Here is a 14,526-nt window from a genome sequence, read left to right as displayed (position 1 = left end):
CAGCGTCCCAGCTGACCTTTTAGTGGCGTGGAGTGAGCACAGGGCAGTTGAGCGGGAGTGGTCTGGCCCTCGGGAGGCCATGATGCTGAGGATGGCTTGGGAGTGAAGAGGTGGCTCTCCCCACAAGGACCAGGGCAGAGGCGGGGGCCACCAGTGTGCAAGGACCCTCCCGGAGGAGGCGGTGGGAGGGTGGGTCGGGGCGAGGCTAGGACCCAGCTGCCAAGGGCCCTGGCCTCTCCACAGAGGGGTCAGAACTGCACTCCACCCACCGTCGGATCCTGACACATCCCCACAGCATCTCAGGTCAGGAAGAGGGATGTGGTCACATCTGAAAATAAGGTAAGAAGTAGACCACGCTGGATTCCTGCTTCTTCGAGCATCAGCCTCCCTGCAGCACTGGAGGGCAGCCCAGGCCCCCACCTTTCTGGAATCCAGAACGCTCAAAATCCCAAAGGTTCTTCCAAGCCTGCAGCAAACTAATTTCGTGGCAAAAAATCTGACCTGAATTGATGTGAGACTAATTATGTTCTTTAAAAATATCTCATGTTTCTCTATGGAAATACTATGTATTTGATTTTTGGGTGCTGCCCACACCCCTCTGGGGGAGTCACTGTGCACATCATTTTCAGCACTGTAATCCTTTCTAAATCAGATCCTTTCTAAATCGGAAAAACTCTGAATTCCTAAACTCTCTGGGCCCAAGGTGGGCATGGTGCACCCGGGAAACAAGTTCAGAGACACCCAGGCGCCTGCCCGGTCACAGCTGGGTGGCAGCGCCAGGATTCCAGCTGTTTCCCTGACTCAGAGCTTGGACAAAGCACGGACCGTAGCCTGGCTTCTTCGCAGCCTGCGGGTGGGCGTGCAGGTGAGGGCACAGGTGTGGAGCCGCCTGGCCGGCAGGTGGGCCGCTGGGAGAGAGGCGGGACCAAGTCTTGACTGTGCTTTCTGTCTGCCTTGGCCTCGGTTGGAGGGAGCGGGCCCAACACCAGGGGAGGCGTAAGCACAGAGGGACAGAGGCCTCAGGGGAAAGAGGGAACCCTGTCAGTGACTGGCTGCATCCCTATCAGTAAAAAACTTTTTGGGTATGTATCCCAGTACCTGCATGTTGCTGCATACATGTATTAGCTTACTGTTCGACCATGTAGACATAAAACCTACACCAAAAACAGGAATCAAAGGATGAGCTAAAGATGGAATACTTAATTTTAGTTTTTTTTAATTTTGTTGGTGGTACGAAAACCTTCTGGCTTCATGTGCTTGATTATTTTTGGAAAGTGTGCCTTCTTGCTGTGTGAGCGAGCAGGTGGAAGGTCTGGCTCCGTCTTCAGTCTGCTTAGCTCTCTGGGTTTAATGGCTGCCCTCTCTGAAAGAGAGCCCTGCCTGAGACACGTAGCTGCACCCGGAGGAAACGCATCACTGGCTTGCTTTCTAAATTGGGTTACTCATCTTTCCATCCTGTCCACGGCGTATGCAGAGGATTTGTTGAAATTTGGCTAGTACATTTCCATCCTTCCTGATGCCAATCAGATGTTTCTGTCAACTAAATGGAAGGTATTTTATTTTAAAGTTCTTAACACAGGAGTCCAAAACCCACTCAGATGCTTTGGAAATTTTTGAACAGATTAGAAAATTCTGTTACGTAGGTTTTTAGTTCAGACGTGCGAGTTTTTGTAAGTTACAGACTTACATTGTTTTTGGTAACAAAATCCTATGAGAGTAGAAACATTTCCAACATTTCCCAAATACACTTTTCCAGAATGCTCCGCCGGCCACGGTGTCTTCTAAAAGAGCAGTTCTTTTCTCGTTTGTTGTGATAGCACGCCTTTCCCACGAAGGGATGTATTAAACATGCTTAAAGATGTTTCAGAAACTTAACTGGGAAGCATATCCTGACAGCCAGTATTCATAGAAAAACGTGGACAAATGTGGAAGTTTTTTGTGAAAGAAAGATGTGTTGAACTAAGTTGTTAGGTTTGACAGGTCTTTCTGATTGCTTTTCTACGAGATAGCCAGTAAATCTCTGAAACAGGCTGTTTCCTGAGTCACTGCCCATCTCGTTACAAATTTTGTGGAAAATTCTGTTCTACTGTCTAAAGCTTTTTACTATGGAAAATTTCAAACGTACAGAAGTAGAGCGAATAATAGAACGGATTTCTGCCCATAGTCACTTAGCTTCAACAGCAAGGGGTGTCCTACAGCCTCGCTGCCTGTGTCCCCCTCCCCCTTTTAAAGAACAAATCCCAGAAGTCATGTTATTTTTCACTCTTAAATAATCCAGTGTGCATCTCTATTTGATAAGGACTTTAAAAAGAAGAAAGCTTGTTTTGGGGCGCCTGTGTGACTCAGTCGGTGAAGCGTCTGACTTCAGCTCAGGTCATGATCTCAGGGTCTTGGGATCGAGCCCCGTGGTGGGCTCCACGCTCAGCAGGGAGTCTGCTTGTCCCTCTCCCTCTGTCCTCCCCACCCCCGCTCGTGCTCTCTCTCAAATAAATAAAATCTTAAAAAAATAAAAAACTTGTTTTATTTTGAAATAATTATAGGTTCACAGGACGTTGCAAAAATAGTACCCCAACTCCCATGTGTCCTGCTCTCAGTGGTGACATCTCAAATTGCTATAGGACCATGATCAAAGCCAGAAGTGGATGTTAGTACGGTACTGTTAACTAGACTGCAGACCTTATTCAGTTTTCACTGTGTGTGTGTGTGTGTGTGTGTGTGTGTGTGTGTGAGAGAGAGAGAGATACAAGGGATCTCATCACCTGGAGGGAAGTCCCCCTGTGTATATGTGTGTGTGTGTGTGTGTGTGTGTGTGTGAGAGAGAGAGAGAGAGAGAGAGATACAAGGGATCTCATCACCTGGAGGGAAGTCCCCGTGTGTGTGTGTGTGTGTGTGTGTGTGTGTGTGTGAGAGTGAGAGAGTATACAAGGGATCTCATCACCTGGAGGGAAGTCCCCGTGCTGCCCTCTCTCTGTACGCACCCCTTCTTCGCTGTCCTCTGCCAACCACTAATCTGTTCTGCATCTTTATAGAATTGCCATTTTGAGAATGTCATATACGAACAGAACCAGACAGTATGTGACCTTTGCGATGGGCTATTTTCACTAAACGGAATGCCCTTGAGCTCCATCCAGATTTCTGCCCCTATCGATAGTTTGTTGCTTTTTATTGCTGAGTAGTAGTCCCTGATCTGGACATACTGGGAGTTTAACCTTTTGCCTGTTGAAGGACATGTTGATCGTTTCCAGGTTTTGGCAACTACAGATACAGCTGCTGTGGACATAAGTGTATAGGGTTTTGTGTGAGCATGCGTTTTCATTTCTGTAGAAGCGTCTAAGTGATAAAGGTTGTATGGTAAATGGTGTGTGAGTTTTGTAACAAACGACCATACAGTTTTCCAGAGTGGCTCTACCATTTTGTATTCCTACCAGGAACTTACATAAGAGCCAGTTTCCCTGCACCCTTGCCAGCTTTTGGTGTTGTCTCTATTTCGTATTAATATGTGTATAGTGATGTCTTGTGATTTTAGTCTGCATTTCCCTAATTGCTAACGATGTTGAACAGCTGTTCATGTATTTGTTGTCCATGTATCCTCCTTGAGTGGAATGTCCATTCATGTCTTTGGCCCATTTTCTTATTGTGCTATTTTTTTACGGTTGAGCTTGAGAATTCTTGCTGTATTCTAGATGCTTGCCATTTGTTAGATACGTGTCTTCTATAAGTTGATAGTCTTGCGTTTCACGTTTAAATCTGTGATCCATGTAGCATTACTTTTTGTGTATGGTATAAAGGCTTAGGTTAAGGTTCACTCTTTATTGCCTCCGGATGTCCAGTTGTTCCAGTACTTTATTGAAAAGACGATTCTTCCTCCATTGACAAGGACATTTATGTGCCCCGCCATGTCCGCCGTGCCATGATCATGGCTAATGAAACTGACAAGAATTCCTGTGTGTTATCTATTTCAAAGATGTCTTTCATCATTGGTTTGTTAGCATCAGGACCCAGCAAAGTCTACATGTTGCATTCAGTTATGTCTCTTGGGTATTCTGTAACAGCCCCTCAAGCACCTTTGTTTATAAGCCACGGATTTGTTGGCGAAACCAGGTCATTTGTCCTGTAGACTGTCCCGTGGTCTAGATTGGGCTGCTGCATCCTCATGATATCATTTAGTCTGTCCCACTACCCTCTGTATTTCCTGGCTACTAGTAGTAGCTCTGGAGGCTTGTTTTGATCCCATTTCACTTTTGGGCAAGGGTCCTTCTTAAGTGGTGCCATTTGCTCCCTACATATCCCATCAGGAGGCTGGAAACTTCTCGCAGCCTCACGTTGGTGATGTTGATCTTGACTGTGGGTTCAGAGCTGGACTTGCCCAGACTGTGTTAGCGAGGGGCTTCATCATCCATTGATGGTCCATATCTACATCCAGTATTTGTATTAGGAGTTGCAAAATGGTCATTTTTATTCTGTTATTTTATTCTATTATTCCGTCTACTCATTAACAGGACATCTGTAAAGTAGAACACGCCCTCAGCCATGCTGTAGTTACCCTGAAATATAGATGGGAAACTGCAGTTTTTAGAGATGAAGTCACTTGTCTAGGCTTGCAGATGGTGGGGTCTGGGAGGAACCCTGTTGGGTGGCCTCAAGCTGAAGCTTGGTTATGCTACTTAAACAGCCCTGTCCCAAAGTCCCTGCCGCTTCGAAGCCTTCCCTGACCCTCCCCCCCCAGCCTTGGCTGAGGCCGTTGATGCCGGCCAGTGTGAAAGGAGGGGACCCCGGTGTCCATCCCCTGCCCCCAGCGCACATGCTGTGAACAGTCTGCAGGGTCTAGCATTGTGTGCTGCCTTGGGCCCTGGGAGCAAGGTGAGCCCCTGGGATTGACAGCCTTGGAGGAGCTGTCCTCACAGGCACCATGCGTCGGTGAGTTGAGTGTTGCTTCGAGTATTGTGGTGGTGGGGGGAGGTATTATGAAAACCCTCGAATCATTTGGTGTTCCCCGGGGGGCTGTAAAACCAGTTTCCACATCATTTTCCTCATCTCTCAGATGCAGTTAATACTGCTCAGTTCAAAGTTGCTGTGTAAAAAAAACATGAGACAAAGCTTGGGAAAACTGTGTGTAAACCAGGAGTGCTGTCCCGAGTCAAGTAAAGAGCTAGTAAACCCCGAAGCCTGGTGAGCGTGGTCAGGCCGGAGAGCCCTTCCAGCATCGGCTGCCCCTCCCTGAGGACCTCCCTCCCCTTTTTGTAAGGAGGGTCTCAGGCTTGCTAGGACAGGACTGGGTTCTGGAAGGAGGCTCTGGAGTGGGAGGGGCCGCTCACATGGGGCCCCCACTCGGTAGGTGCAGAGCTGACAATGTGTTTATAGGACCTGAGTTTGAGTCCTGGCCCTGATTTCAGGGCAAGTCACCCACCCTCTCTGAGTGGCTCTCTTGTCCGGAAGCTAAGTGACCTACATGGGGAAAATGCAAGAGAATTCTGCCTGCCAGTGTCTCTCTGGGCTTGGAAGAGGGGTGTGCTTGAATGACAGTGAGCAGAACCCCAGAAGAAGTTGGGCCTGGAGCCTTCACCCAGCTTCCACAGCCGAGGAGCCTCCGTGGCGCAGGTCCCCTCCCTGCAGGCAGGGTCACCTCAGTAGTGCCCCGGTGCCGGGCCTCCCAGCACTGCCTTTAGTGGCGAACAAAACAGCCTTTGACACACCGGCCTGCCTGTGCTTGGAAGCTGAAGATTTAGGAGTATTTGTACTTCCTCCGGGCACCCCCCTCCCCCAATTGCCTGTGTTTATTCATTTAATTTGGGATGATAGACAAAGATGATGATTTACAACCCAAATCTTCTTTTTTAAAGAAGTATTTCTGGCCCTGGTTTCCAATTTTGCAGCTATCCTTACAGGAGCTATTCTTAGACTTGTCACTGTTTCTTTCTCAGAGCTCGCCACCAGTCTTTATATAGACACCTTCTCCAGTTTTGAGTTTCTTTATATAGATGCTTCTCCACTTTGGATTTTAAATCTAGATGCATCTCTTGGTCAGTATGCTAGAGATCACTTATTTTCACAGGAAAATAGAAATGCAAAGGGCTGTCCTAGGGTAAAAACTTACAGCTAAGAGCAGATGCGCAGATGGGGGCAGGGGATGCTGGAGACCTGGGAGGGGGGCCGGGGGCAAAGCCGGGAGTGTGGGGACACGGTAGGCAAAGAGTCTCTTCATCGAGGGGTCAGGCTTTGGGCCTGGGTGCACCCCGGAAGCCTCTGTTGGTGCCGGTGTGTTCTGGTGAGAAGATCAGCTGGGACTTGGAAGGGACCATGAGAGGTCATCTGGGCTGACCTCGGGGCTCAGGCTGAGATGGTCAAGTTTGGGGGCTTTGCTGTTTTCTAGGTCAGGCCGCAGTGACCCTCCAGGGAGCAGCCAAGCTGTGTGGGGACACACGGCTGGTCGGTGGTGGAGCTGGGACCCGAGCTGCAGCCGGAGCGCCCTCCCCGGTGTCCACACTCTCTGCGTCCCAGGCAGCGGATCCTCTGGTCACCCTGCTGCTTAGTCTCCCAGAGCCTCTGCTGCAGGGGACCCAGCGGCTCTGGGACGGCGCTGGCCAGCCCGTCGGCAGCTGGTAGAACCGAAAGGGATGCCCATCAGGGCCGGGGGCTCCGATGGCCTTGGTACAGCAGTGACCAGCCGCCCAGGAGTCGCTCAGCTCCGACAGCGGCTCTTCCTCGGGGGCATCTGGGTTAATTTTTAACGTGAAATTGTTCATTTGTTGTCACGGATCTTGAAGTTGCCCTTGGGAAGAGGTGCGGACAGAGAGCCGGTGCGGGGTGACTGGATGGGACCCTCGGACCCTAGAAGGCCAGCCTGTGTCCCTCCCGCTCCCATCTTTATTTTCCCACCCAGAATCTCCTTGTATGCCAGTTTCCTCATCTCTTTGTAATTCTCCGTGAAATACCTCAGAGTTTTTAAATCGGGACTGAAAATCAATAGGTAACAAAGTAAAGGCTTTGGTGTTGAGCTTGGTGCGGGGGTGGGGGTGGACAGACACATGCGGTCTTGCCTCGGAGAGCGGACAGCCTCTGGAGAATAAACACCGAAGCAGGGGACAGAGCTGCTTGTTACATAGAAGCACAAGGGCGTGTGCCGTCGCTAGAAGTCTCTGGGGGAAGCGCGGGGGTGGGCTTTTAGGAAGAGGGATACGGGAAACTGAATTAAAAGAGCAGTTTGAAGGCACACAAGGTGGGCACAGCGTAGCCGATGATGAAGAACGGGCGCCGGCCATCAGGAAAGTTGGGGAGAAACGGCAAAGAAAAGGCACAGGCCTTTGAAGAGATAAAGTGACAAAGCGATCTTGCCTGATGGGGAAGTGTGGAGACCCGCAGACCCCGCAGGTGTTTGCTGAGTACCTGCTGTGCGACCGGTGCTGTGCGGGGTGCTGGCGACCCCGCCGTGAGCAGAACGGAGCCCTGGCCCTCAGGGAGCTTATGTTCTGGTGAACGAGGCAGCTAATAAATATATGAATGAACGTACACTTTGTCGGAGGGAGTCAGGCGGGAACCAGTGCTCTGGAGAAAAAGAAAGCGAAAGGGTCGGGAGTGTCCAGGGCGGGAGGTCGGGGCAGGGACCTAAAGGAAGTGCAGACGTGAGCTGGGTTGGCAGCTGGAGCCGGTGCAGAGGCCCAGGGGCAGGGGGCAGGAGCCGGCCTGGAGTGTCGAGGAGCAGCAGGAGGCCAGCGTGGTGGGCGTGGAGGGTCCCGGTGGAGCCGCGGGAGCCGCTGGGCAGTCTTGTGGGCCATCGTACGGACAGCAGCTTGTACTTTGAAGGAGCTGGGAGCTACTGGGAATTTTGAGCAGAGGGGGGCCCAGGTTGGCTTACGTGGCTTCCAAGGGACCAAGTAGGGACAAAGGGACAGTAGGGACCAAGGCAGAGGCAGAGAGACCACTCAGGCACCTGTTTCACGAATCCAGGGGTGACACAGTAGGGGCTGGGACCATCGCAGCGGCTGGGCTGGGACACATGTGGTCAGAGTCCGGTTACAACCTGACGGTTGTGGACGTAGAGGCCCGGAAGCTTGTTTGCACACTGCCACTCGCCCGGGAAGGAGGCTAACGCTGCGGTTTCCTCTCTTCAGGCCAGCTCGTCGCGTACCACAAGGGTTTGTCTCAGGGACCCCCTGCTGCCAGGCACCATGACGGTGAGGGGGGCCGCACTGGCCCCGGATCCAGCGTCGCCTACCACCATGGCAGCCTCACCCAGCGTGTCTGTGATCCCTGAGGGCAGCCCCACGGCCATGGAGCAGCCCGTGTTCCTGATGACAACCGCCGCGCAGGCCATCTCCGGGTTCTTCGTTTGGACGGCCCTGCTCATCACCTGCCACCAGGTACCCAGGCTAGTCAGGGGCCCTTGAGCCACGGAGCCACGGAAGGCCCTCCAGAAGGGTCCAGGGAGGTTTTCTAGGCCCCAGAGAGTATTAGGCCAGGCCAGACTATGCTGCGGTAATAACCTGAATCTGGGGGCTCCACCTGGTAGAAGTCGATCCTTCCCCACGTCCCAGGCCGACGCGGGTCAGGCTCTGCTGAGCCGCCCCTACGGCCTGTGGCTTCAGAGCGTCATCCGTCTGACAGCTCGGAGGAGGGGAGTGTGCCATCCGTCTGACAGCTCGGAGGAGGGGAGTGTGCGGAAGCCACTCTGGCTATCTAACCACCACAGTCCAGAAGTGACACTCGCCCCTTCTGCTCACCTTCCAGGTGACGTGTGCAGTCCCAGCTGTAGGGGGCCGTGCAGGAGCACACAGGCATCAGTGACCCCTTTGCAGAGGAAAAAACTGAGACCGAGAGGTGGTGGGGTGCTGGCCCAGTCACGCACAAGCTGGCGGCAGAGCCAGGGTAGAGGGCAGGTCTCCTGTCCCCCTATACCCGCAGTCCCAGAGAAGGAGGTGTGGGCTTCTGCTACCCGAGGAAGAAGGTTTGAAGAAGGGAGGCTGAGCCCATTCAGGTTTCCATCAGCTCCGCCTGCTGCCCTGTGTCCCCGTGCCTCCTCAATCCCCATTGCTTCCAAAGCAGTTGGCTTGTAGCAGCTGGGGAATATTTTGTTCTCTTCCCCTGAGCCCAGGACTCGGCGGGGCCGAGTGTGAAGTCACGAGAGCTGGGACAGGACTCTGGCTGCTGGGACTGAGGAGCGTGGCCAGAGCGCGTGTGGCTGCTGTCGCTCCCCCCCCCCCCCCCCCCCGCTTTCTAAAAACTGCACTTCATTCTCCCACCTTCGCAGTGAGGCCAGCAGCGCTGTCTCTGTTGGACAGATGGGAAAGTGAGACGCAGGATGACGTCACTGCAGCCACTCAGCCAGGAAGCACTTCCGCCTTCCGTGGAAGCGAGGGTCCCTTCTGTCCATGCACGGGGTGGACACTGCTGCCCTAAAACCCCGGGCGCCAGGCGTTAGGAAGGCCGGGTTGGTGGCGAGGAGATCCCCGTGTCCATGGAGGGCCGTCTCTGTGCCACTCGCCCGAGGCTCCCCAGCTGGCTGTGCTCACGGGTCCCCGGGGAGCTTGTTGCAGCTCTCGGTTCCCCGGCCGTTCTTGCCTCGGATCCTAGAGTCTTGGGGCTGGTCTCATGGCCCCCGCGTCTGTGGCGCTGGCCCGGGCCCCACTGAACGCACCCTACAAGCTCTCTGCCCCCTCTGGTCTGATGTTCAAAACAGCTTTATGTTGGGAGTTTTGTCGCCGCCGAGGGGCTAAGGCTCAGGGTCGGGAGCGGTCACAGCAGAGGGGGCGGGTGTGCTGCCGCGGTCGGCCCCCGGCTGAGCCCGCCCATCTGCCCCCAGATCTACATGCACCTGCGCTGCTACAGCCGCCCCAACGAGCAGCGCTACATCGTCCGCATCCTGTTCATCGTGCCCATCTACGCCTTCGACTCCTGGCTCAGCCTCCTCTTCTTCACCAACGACCAGTACTACGTGTACTTCGGCACCGTGCGGGACTGCTACGAGGGTGAGGGGGGCGCGCGGGGGGGNGGGGGGGGGGCGGGGAGCACCGGGCGGGCGCGTACCCCTGGGCCCGGGCTCCTCCAGAGGGGCTGCCCCTCGCTTCTCTACCCTCCTCGGGGTTTCCGTCTGGTCCCCCGCTGCCAGGTGACAGCACGGGCGTGGCACTTGGCCACAGGGCTCCCACGACGCCTGCAAGCGGGGACCCTCCCCCTGTGCCTCATTTCTCAGTCTGGCGGCTTTGATGGGGGTGAGCAGCAAAGAAGCTGTCCGTTTGTCGTTAGAAACCCCAGGTACAGATGGGTCAGGGGCTTATCCGGGGGCCCATGGCGAGGCAGTGGCAGGGGTGAGGCTCCCTCCCCATGTGCCTTAATTCTGAGGGCCTTGTCCCAGGAGCAGACTCTGCTCTGCCACCCAAGAAGGTAACTCCCTGTCTTTCGTGGGCCTCGGGGTCCCATGTTTGGTGTGGACGCATGAGCTGCTCTGGTACCGAGCTCCCAGCAGGAGCCAGGCCCTCTGCTGGGCCCTGGGTGGCAAGGAGGGAAGCCAGTTCCNCCCCCCCCCCCCCCACCGCCTGCCTGGCCAGTCACCACGCGACGGGACGGGACGGGGCAGTTCTCCACGGGGCCCAGCCGCAGACTCAGGGAGTAGAGACCTAGAGCGGCTGGGGTGAGCGTCCCAGGCAGCCAGGAGAGCTAATGCACGGCCCGGGAGATATCCAGGAGGTGGGGGGTGCTGGGCTGGGGGTTGGCCGTGGCCAGAGGAGAGGCCAGCGGCTGGAGAGGGGATGCCACTGGGAAGGAAGGACAGGACGGACACAGCCTTGCAGGGTACACAGAGAAATTCAGATTTTCTTTTTTACTGTTGATGCCCAAGAATATGGCACAACTGGAAATTGCGGGTTAGCAGCTCTCTGTGGAGGGAGGGGCAAGCAGGGAGCGGCCAGAGCCCTGAAGACAGGTCACAGGTCTGCAATCCCTGGGCCTGCCCAGACAGCAGGGCTGGGAGGAGGGGTCCTTGAATTCGAGATCCCTACTCTGACACCCCCGCCAAGGTCATGCATTTTCCTGTTTCCTCCCCTGTCTGCACTGCTGGCCTCGGGTGGAGTGACCAGATGTCACGGCAGCCCTGCCCACGACCACTGGTCCCCTTCCCTGACCCCGGGGTGGGGGGGCTTTGCCTCAGGCCCTGGTCTCCAGGGATATTGGGGTGCAGCGCGCTCATCCCCACAGAAGCTGGAGTCTCTCTTCCTGTCCCACTTGGAACCCGTGTATCCCCGAGGCCTTGCAGGGCACAGGAAATGCCTTAGGCCTCCGCCAGGAAATGCAGGCGCCCGACGGAGTGAACTGCCCCTTCCTCCCCCCCAGCCACTGGCCTCGCCCTCACCCTCCCCTCCAGCCACACTGCCCGCTTCTCCAGCAGGGCCATCAGGTGTTTGCCCAGTGTCTAGAAGGCTCTTCTTGGCCTGCTCCTTCTTTGTCCTCGCTCTCATGTCTCCTCAGAAAGGCCTCCCCTGTGGCTCCTCTCCTGGCACCCTGCCTGCGTCCACACGGTCTGAGCACAGTGGCAGCTGAGCGTGAGAGCGCAGCATGCGGGCCTGGTTTGTTCATCTCCCCGAGTAGACTCAGCTCCCCGAGAGCAGGAGCAGGCAGAGAGCCCGTGTCAGCAGAGCCAGGCCCCTGGCAGGTGCTCACTCCGCCCAGAACTCCTGAACGAATGAGGGACTTTATCACACACCTGCTGTGCACCTTGCATTCGCAGGGGGCCTCATCGAGTTCCTGGGCGGGGTTCCCTGCATGCTTCTGCCAGGTGGGAATGCTGAGGCCAGGTGGGTACCTGTGCTGGGCGTAACTGGGGCTCTAATGCCCGATGTCCCTGGAAGCAGCAGAGTCCGGGAAACCTCTGGGTCCCTGGGGAACTGCACACGCTAGTATGGAGAATCCTTTTCCAATCACGTTCCAATCGCGTATGGGGGCCCGGGAACAGCCTCTGCCCACTGGTTCCCTCAGAAGCAGAGAGCTGTTCCCTGCCAAGGGCAATCCTGTCCTGGGTGGTCAAGGGGCAGGTGCCATCTCCCTTCTCTGCGGGGCCCCGAAGACTGGGGTGCCTGGCAGAAGTGGGGCACAGCCAGGGGAGCGTCTGTATGGTCCTCACTCTGTGCCCCCGAGGTGGCGGCAGATGGTTGGCTGGTCCCCCCACTCCAGAAGCTTCTTTGTTCAGGCCCCGCCTGTCCCAACCTTCCTCTTGGTCCACTTAGAGGTCCTGGTAAGAAGTTGGCCTCCCTGCTAAGCATGTCTCCTAGCAACACCATTATCCCCTGGCCTCTCCCAGGGAGTTTACAAACAGCACAGCAGCTGCTGCGGGGGAGTTCAGGCTGCCCCGGTGTTCACCAGCTTTTAGTGTCTGAGTTGGTGGGCTTGGCCCTCGCCTTGCCCTTTTCTGCAGCTCTGCTCAACATCTGGGACCACCTCCCCTTGTCCTTTCATCTACAGGACCTGTCCCTGCAGAGTTGGGGATGGAGGGCTTCCCTTAAAATTCAAGAAGAGGCCCCCCCTTCATTCCCCTCCCACCCCACCCTTCCTCCTAGGTGTCCCAAGACCCGGGAAGGGGCAGAAGGGAGAAGAGGAGTCCGGCTGTGCTGGAGGACCCCAATGTCAGAGCCAGGCGGCTGGGCTCTGTCTGAGCATTGCACAATTTGTTTTTAACAACATTACAGCTGAATTTTACTCTCATTTAGGTACTGGCACACACAGTTGAAACACAAAATGGCCCTGACTCTGCCTCACTCCCAAGTTCACTGCATTTTCAACTCTTTCAACTGTTTTTTCTTCCCTAGAATAACCGAAAAATACACTTATACTATTGGTTCTTGATTTTTCAATTTCAGAGAGCGTTACATAGTGACCTCCGATTGTAGAAAGCTTTGACTTAGGTATCTTACCCCCAACCCCATACACACACACACACACACACAGAATTCTCTCTTCATCTTCCCATTGTGACTAGATCACAAATTTTTCTCAGTCTCCATTCAGTGTTTCCATTATCACCTGTCTGTAAATATTGATCAGAACTGAGCCCTGTGGTGTCCCAGGCCGACGTTTCCCTGTATGACTTTTTATTTTCCTCCGGTTATTGTTTACCTTGCATTTTGGTTTGCTCTGCTCTCTGTGTACCTGTTGTTAGTTTATTCCCAAATGCTTCAGTTGACCAGAAAAGAGAAACCCTCCTCCGCGCTGTCAGCCACACGGGCACATCTGTTAGCCCTGGGTCTCCCCTGAGCCCTGCTCTCCCCGCTCTGGTCTGGACTGGCTGCTTTCTGGCCTCCTCCTGCTCAGTTCTTGTCCTGGGTCTTCTCCTCACCATCCTCCTGGGACACCTGCTCACCTCTCTTGTGCTCAGTCACCTCTTCCCTGGATGCCGTTTTTCCCTCGTCTGTGGTTTGCTCTCCCTTTTTGGTCAGTCCATATCTTCTAGGAGCTTCCTGGCAAAAAACGTGCATGAGAGTTCTGGTTGTGTTTTTTTTTCTTTTTTTCCAATCTGAAAATTATCTGTGAATATTTTTACTATATTATCCTATTTGGAGTTTGATGGGAATCCAGTTCTAAGTTGGAAATCATCCTCCCTCTGAATTTTGAAGGCACGTTTTCCCCTGTCTTTTATTTTTATTTTATTTTTTTAAAGATTTTATTTATTTATTCGACAGAGATAGAGACAGCCAATGAGAGAGGGAACACAAGCAGGGGGAATGGGAGAGGAAGAAGCAGGCTCATAGCGGAGGAGCCTGATGTGGGGCTTGATCCCATAACGCCGGGATCACAGCCTGAGCCGAAGGCAGACGCTTAACCGCTGTGCCACCCAGGCACCCCTCCCCGTCTTTTAGCTCCCAGTGTTGCTTTGGGAAAGTCTGCTGGATTCCGAGCCTTCATGCCAGAATGTGACCTGCTTTTTGAGGCCTTGCTTTTGAGGATCTTGCCTTTATCCCCAGTGTTTTGGAATCTCCCAGGTGGTGGGATATTTATTCCTCGTGCAGGGCACCTCTTGGGCCCTCTCCGTGTGGAAGCTCATGTCCTGAGGTTCTGGGAAGTTTTCTTATGTGTTTCTTTGATAATTTCTTCCCCTCCACTTTTATCTTCCCATCCTGGGATTCCTGTTGTAGGATGTTGTACTTCTGGATTGAGCCTCACATTTTCTTTATAATTTTCCAGCTCTTATTTTGTTCTGCTTTATTATTATAATTTTTAAAAATCTTTATTCTTGAGCTTCTCTATCGAAGGTTTTTTGGGTTTTTGTTTTTTGTTTTGTCATGTTGTAAAATGTCGGGAGCTATTCCCTGTCCTGTTTGTTTGTTTGTTTGAGCCCCCGTGCTTGATGTTGGAGAGAGCATCTCCTCTTCTCTCTCGGGCGATGCTAATTACAGTTTCTTCTGCATTATCTCTGCCTCCTGAGTTCCTTTCGTCTGTTGGCTTTGGTCTTTGACCTTTGTGTCGGAAGCTCTCCTCAAATGTCTAGTATCCTTGGCTATTTTTGTGTTTAAGAATGGGGCTCAAAACTGCGGGGCCTCCCCTCTG

General features: G+C 53.8%; 1 protein-coding gene across 8 annotated transcripts in view; it reads left to right on the top strand.

Moving 5' to 3' along the window:
* TMEM184B (transmembrane protein 184B) overlaps positions 1-14,526 on the top strand; it is a 47,418-nt gene that overhangs the window by 15,564 nt on the left and 17,328 nt on the right. For 2 of the 8 annotated variants that reach the window (XM_034644448.1, XM_034644447.1), the window contains exons 1-2: positions 8,109-8,357; positions 9,797-9,962. In XM_034644448.1, the coding sequence (XP_034500339.1) occupies positions 8,166-8,357; positions 9,797-9,962 (358 nt within the window). In that variant the 5' untranslated portion in view covers positions 8,109-8,165. Of the gene's footprint in view, positions 1-6,370; positions 6,649-6,810; positions 6,968-8,108; positions 8,358-9,796; positions 9,963-10,010; positions 11,784-12,542; positions 12,693-14,526 lie in introns of those variants that run through there. The other 6 variants (XM_034644442.1, XM_034644441.1, XM_034644444.1 and 3 more) reach the window with 5 other exon arrangements.

Source organism: Ailuropoda melanoleuca, chromosome 15 (genome assembly GCF_002007445.2).
Source record: "Ailuropoda melanoleuca isolate Jingjing chromosome 15, ASM200744v2, whole genome shotgun sequence".
NCBI lineage: Eukaryota > Metazoa > Chordata > Mammalia > Carnivora > Ursidae > Ailuropoda > Ailuropoda melanoleuca.
The sequence above is the reverse complement of the archived record's forward strand: the minus strand, read 5'-3'. Positions and strand labels throughout refer to the sequence as shown.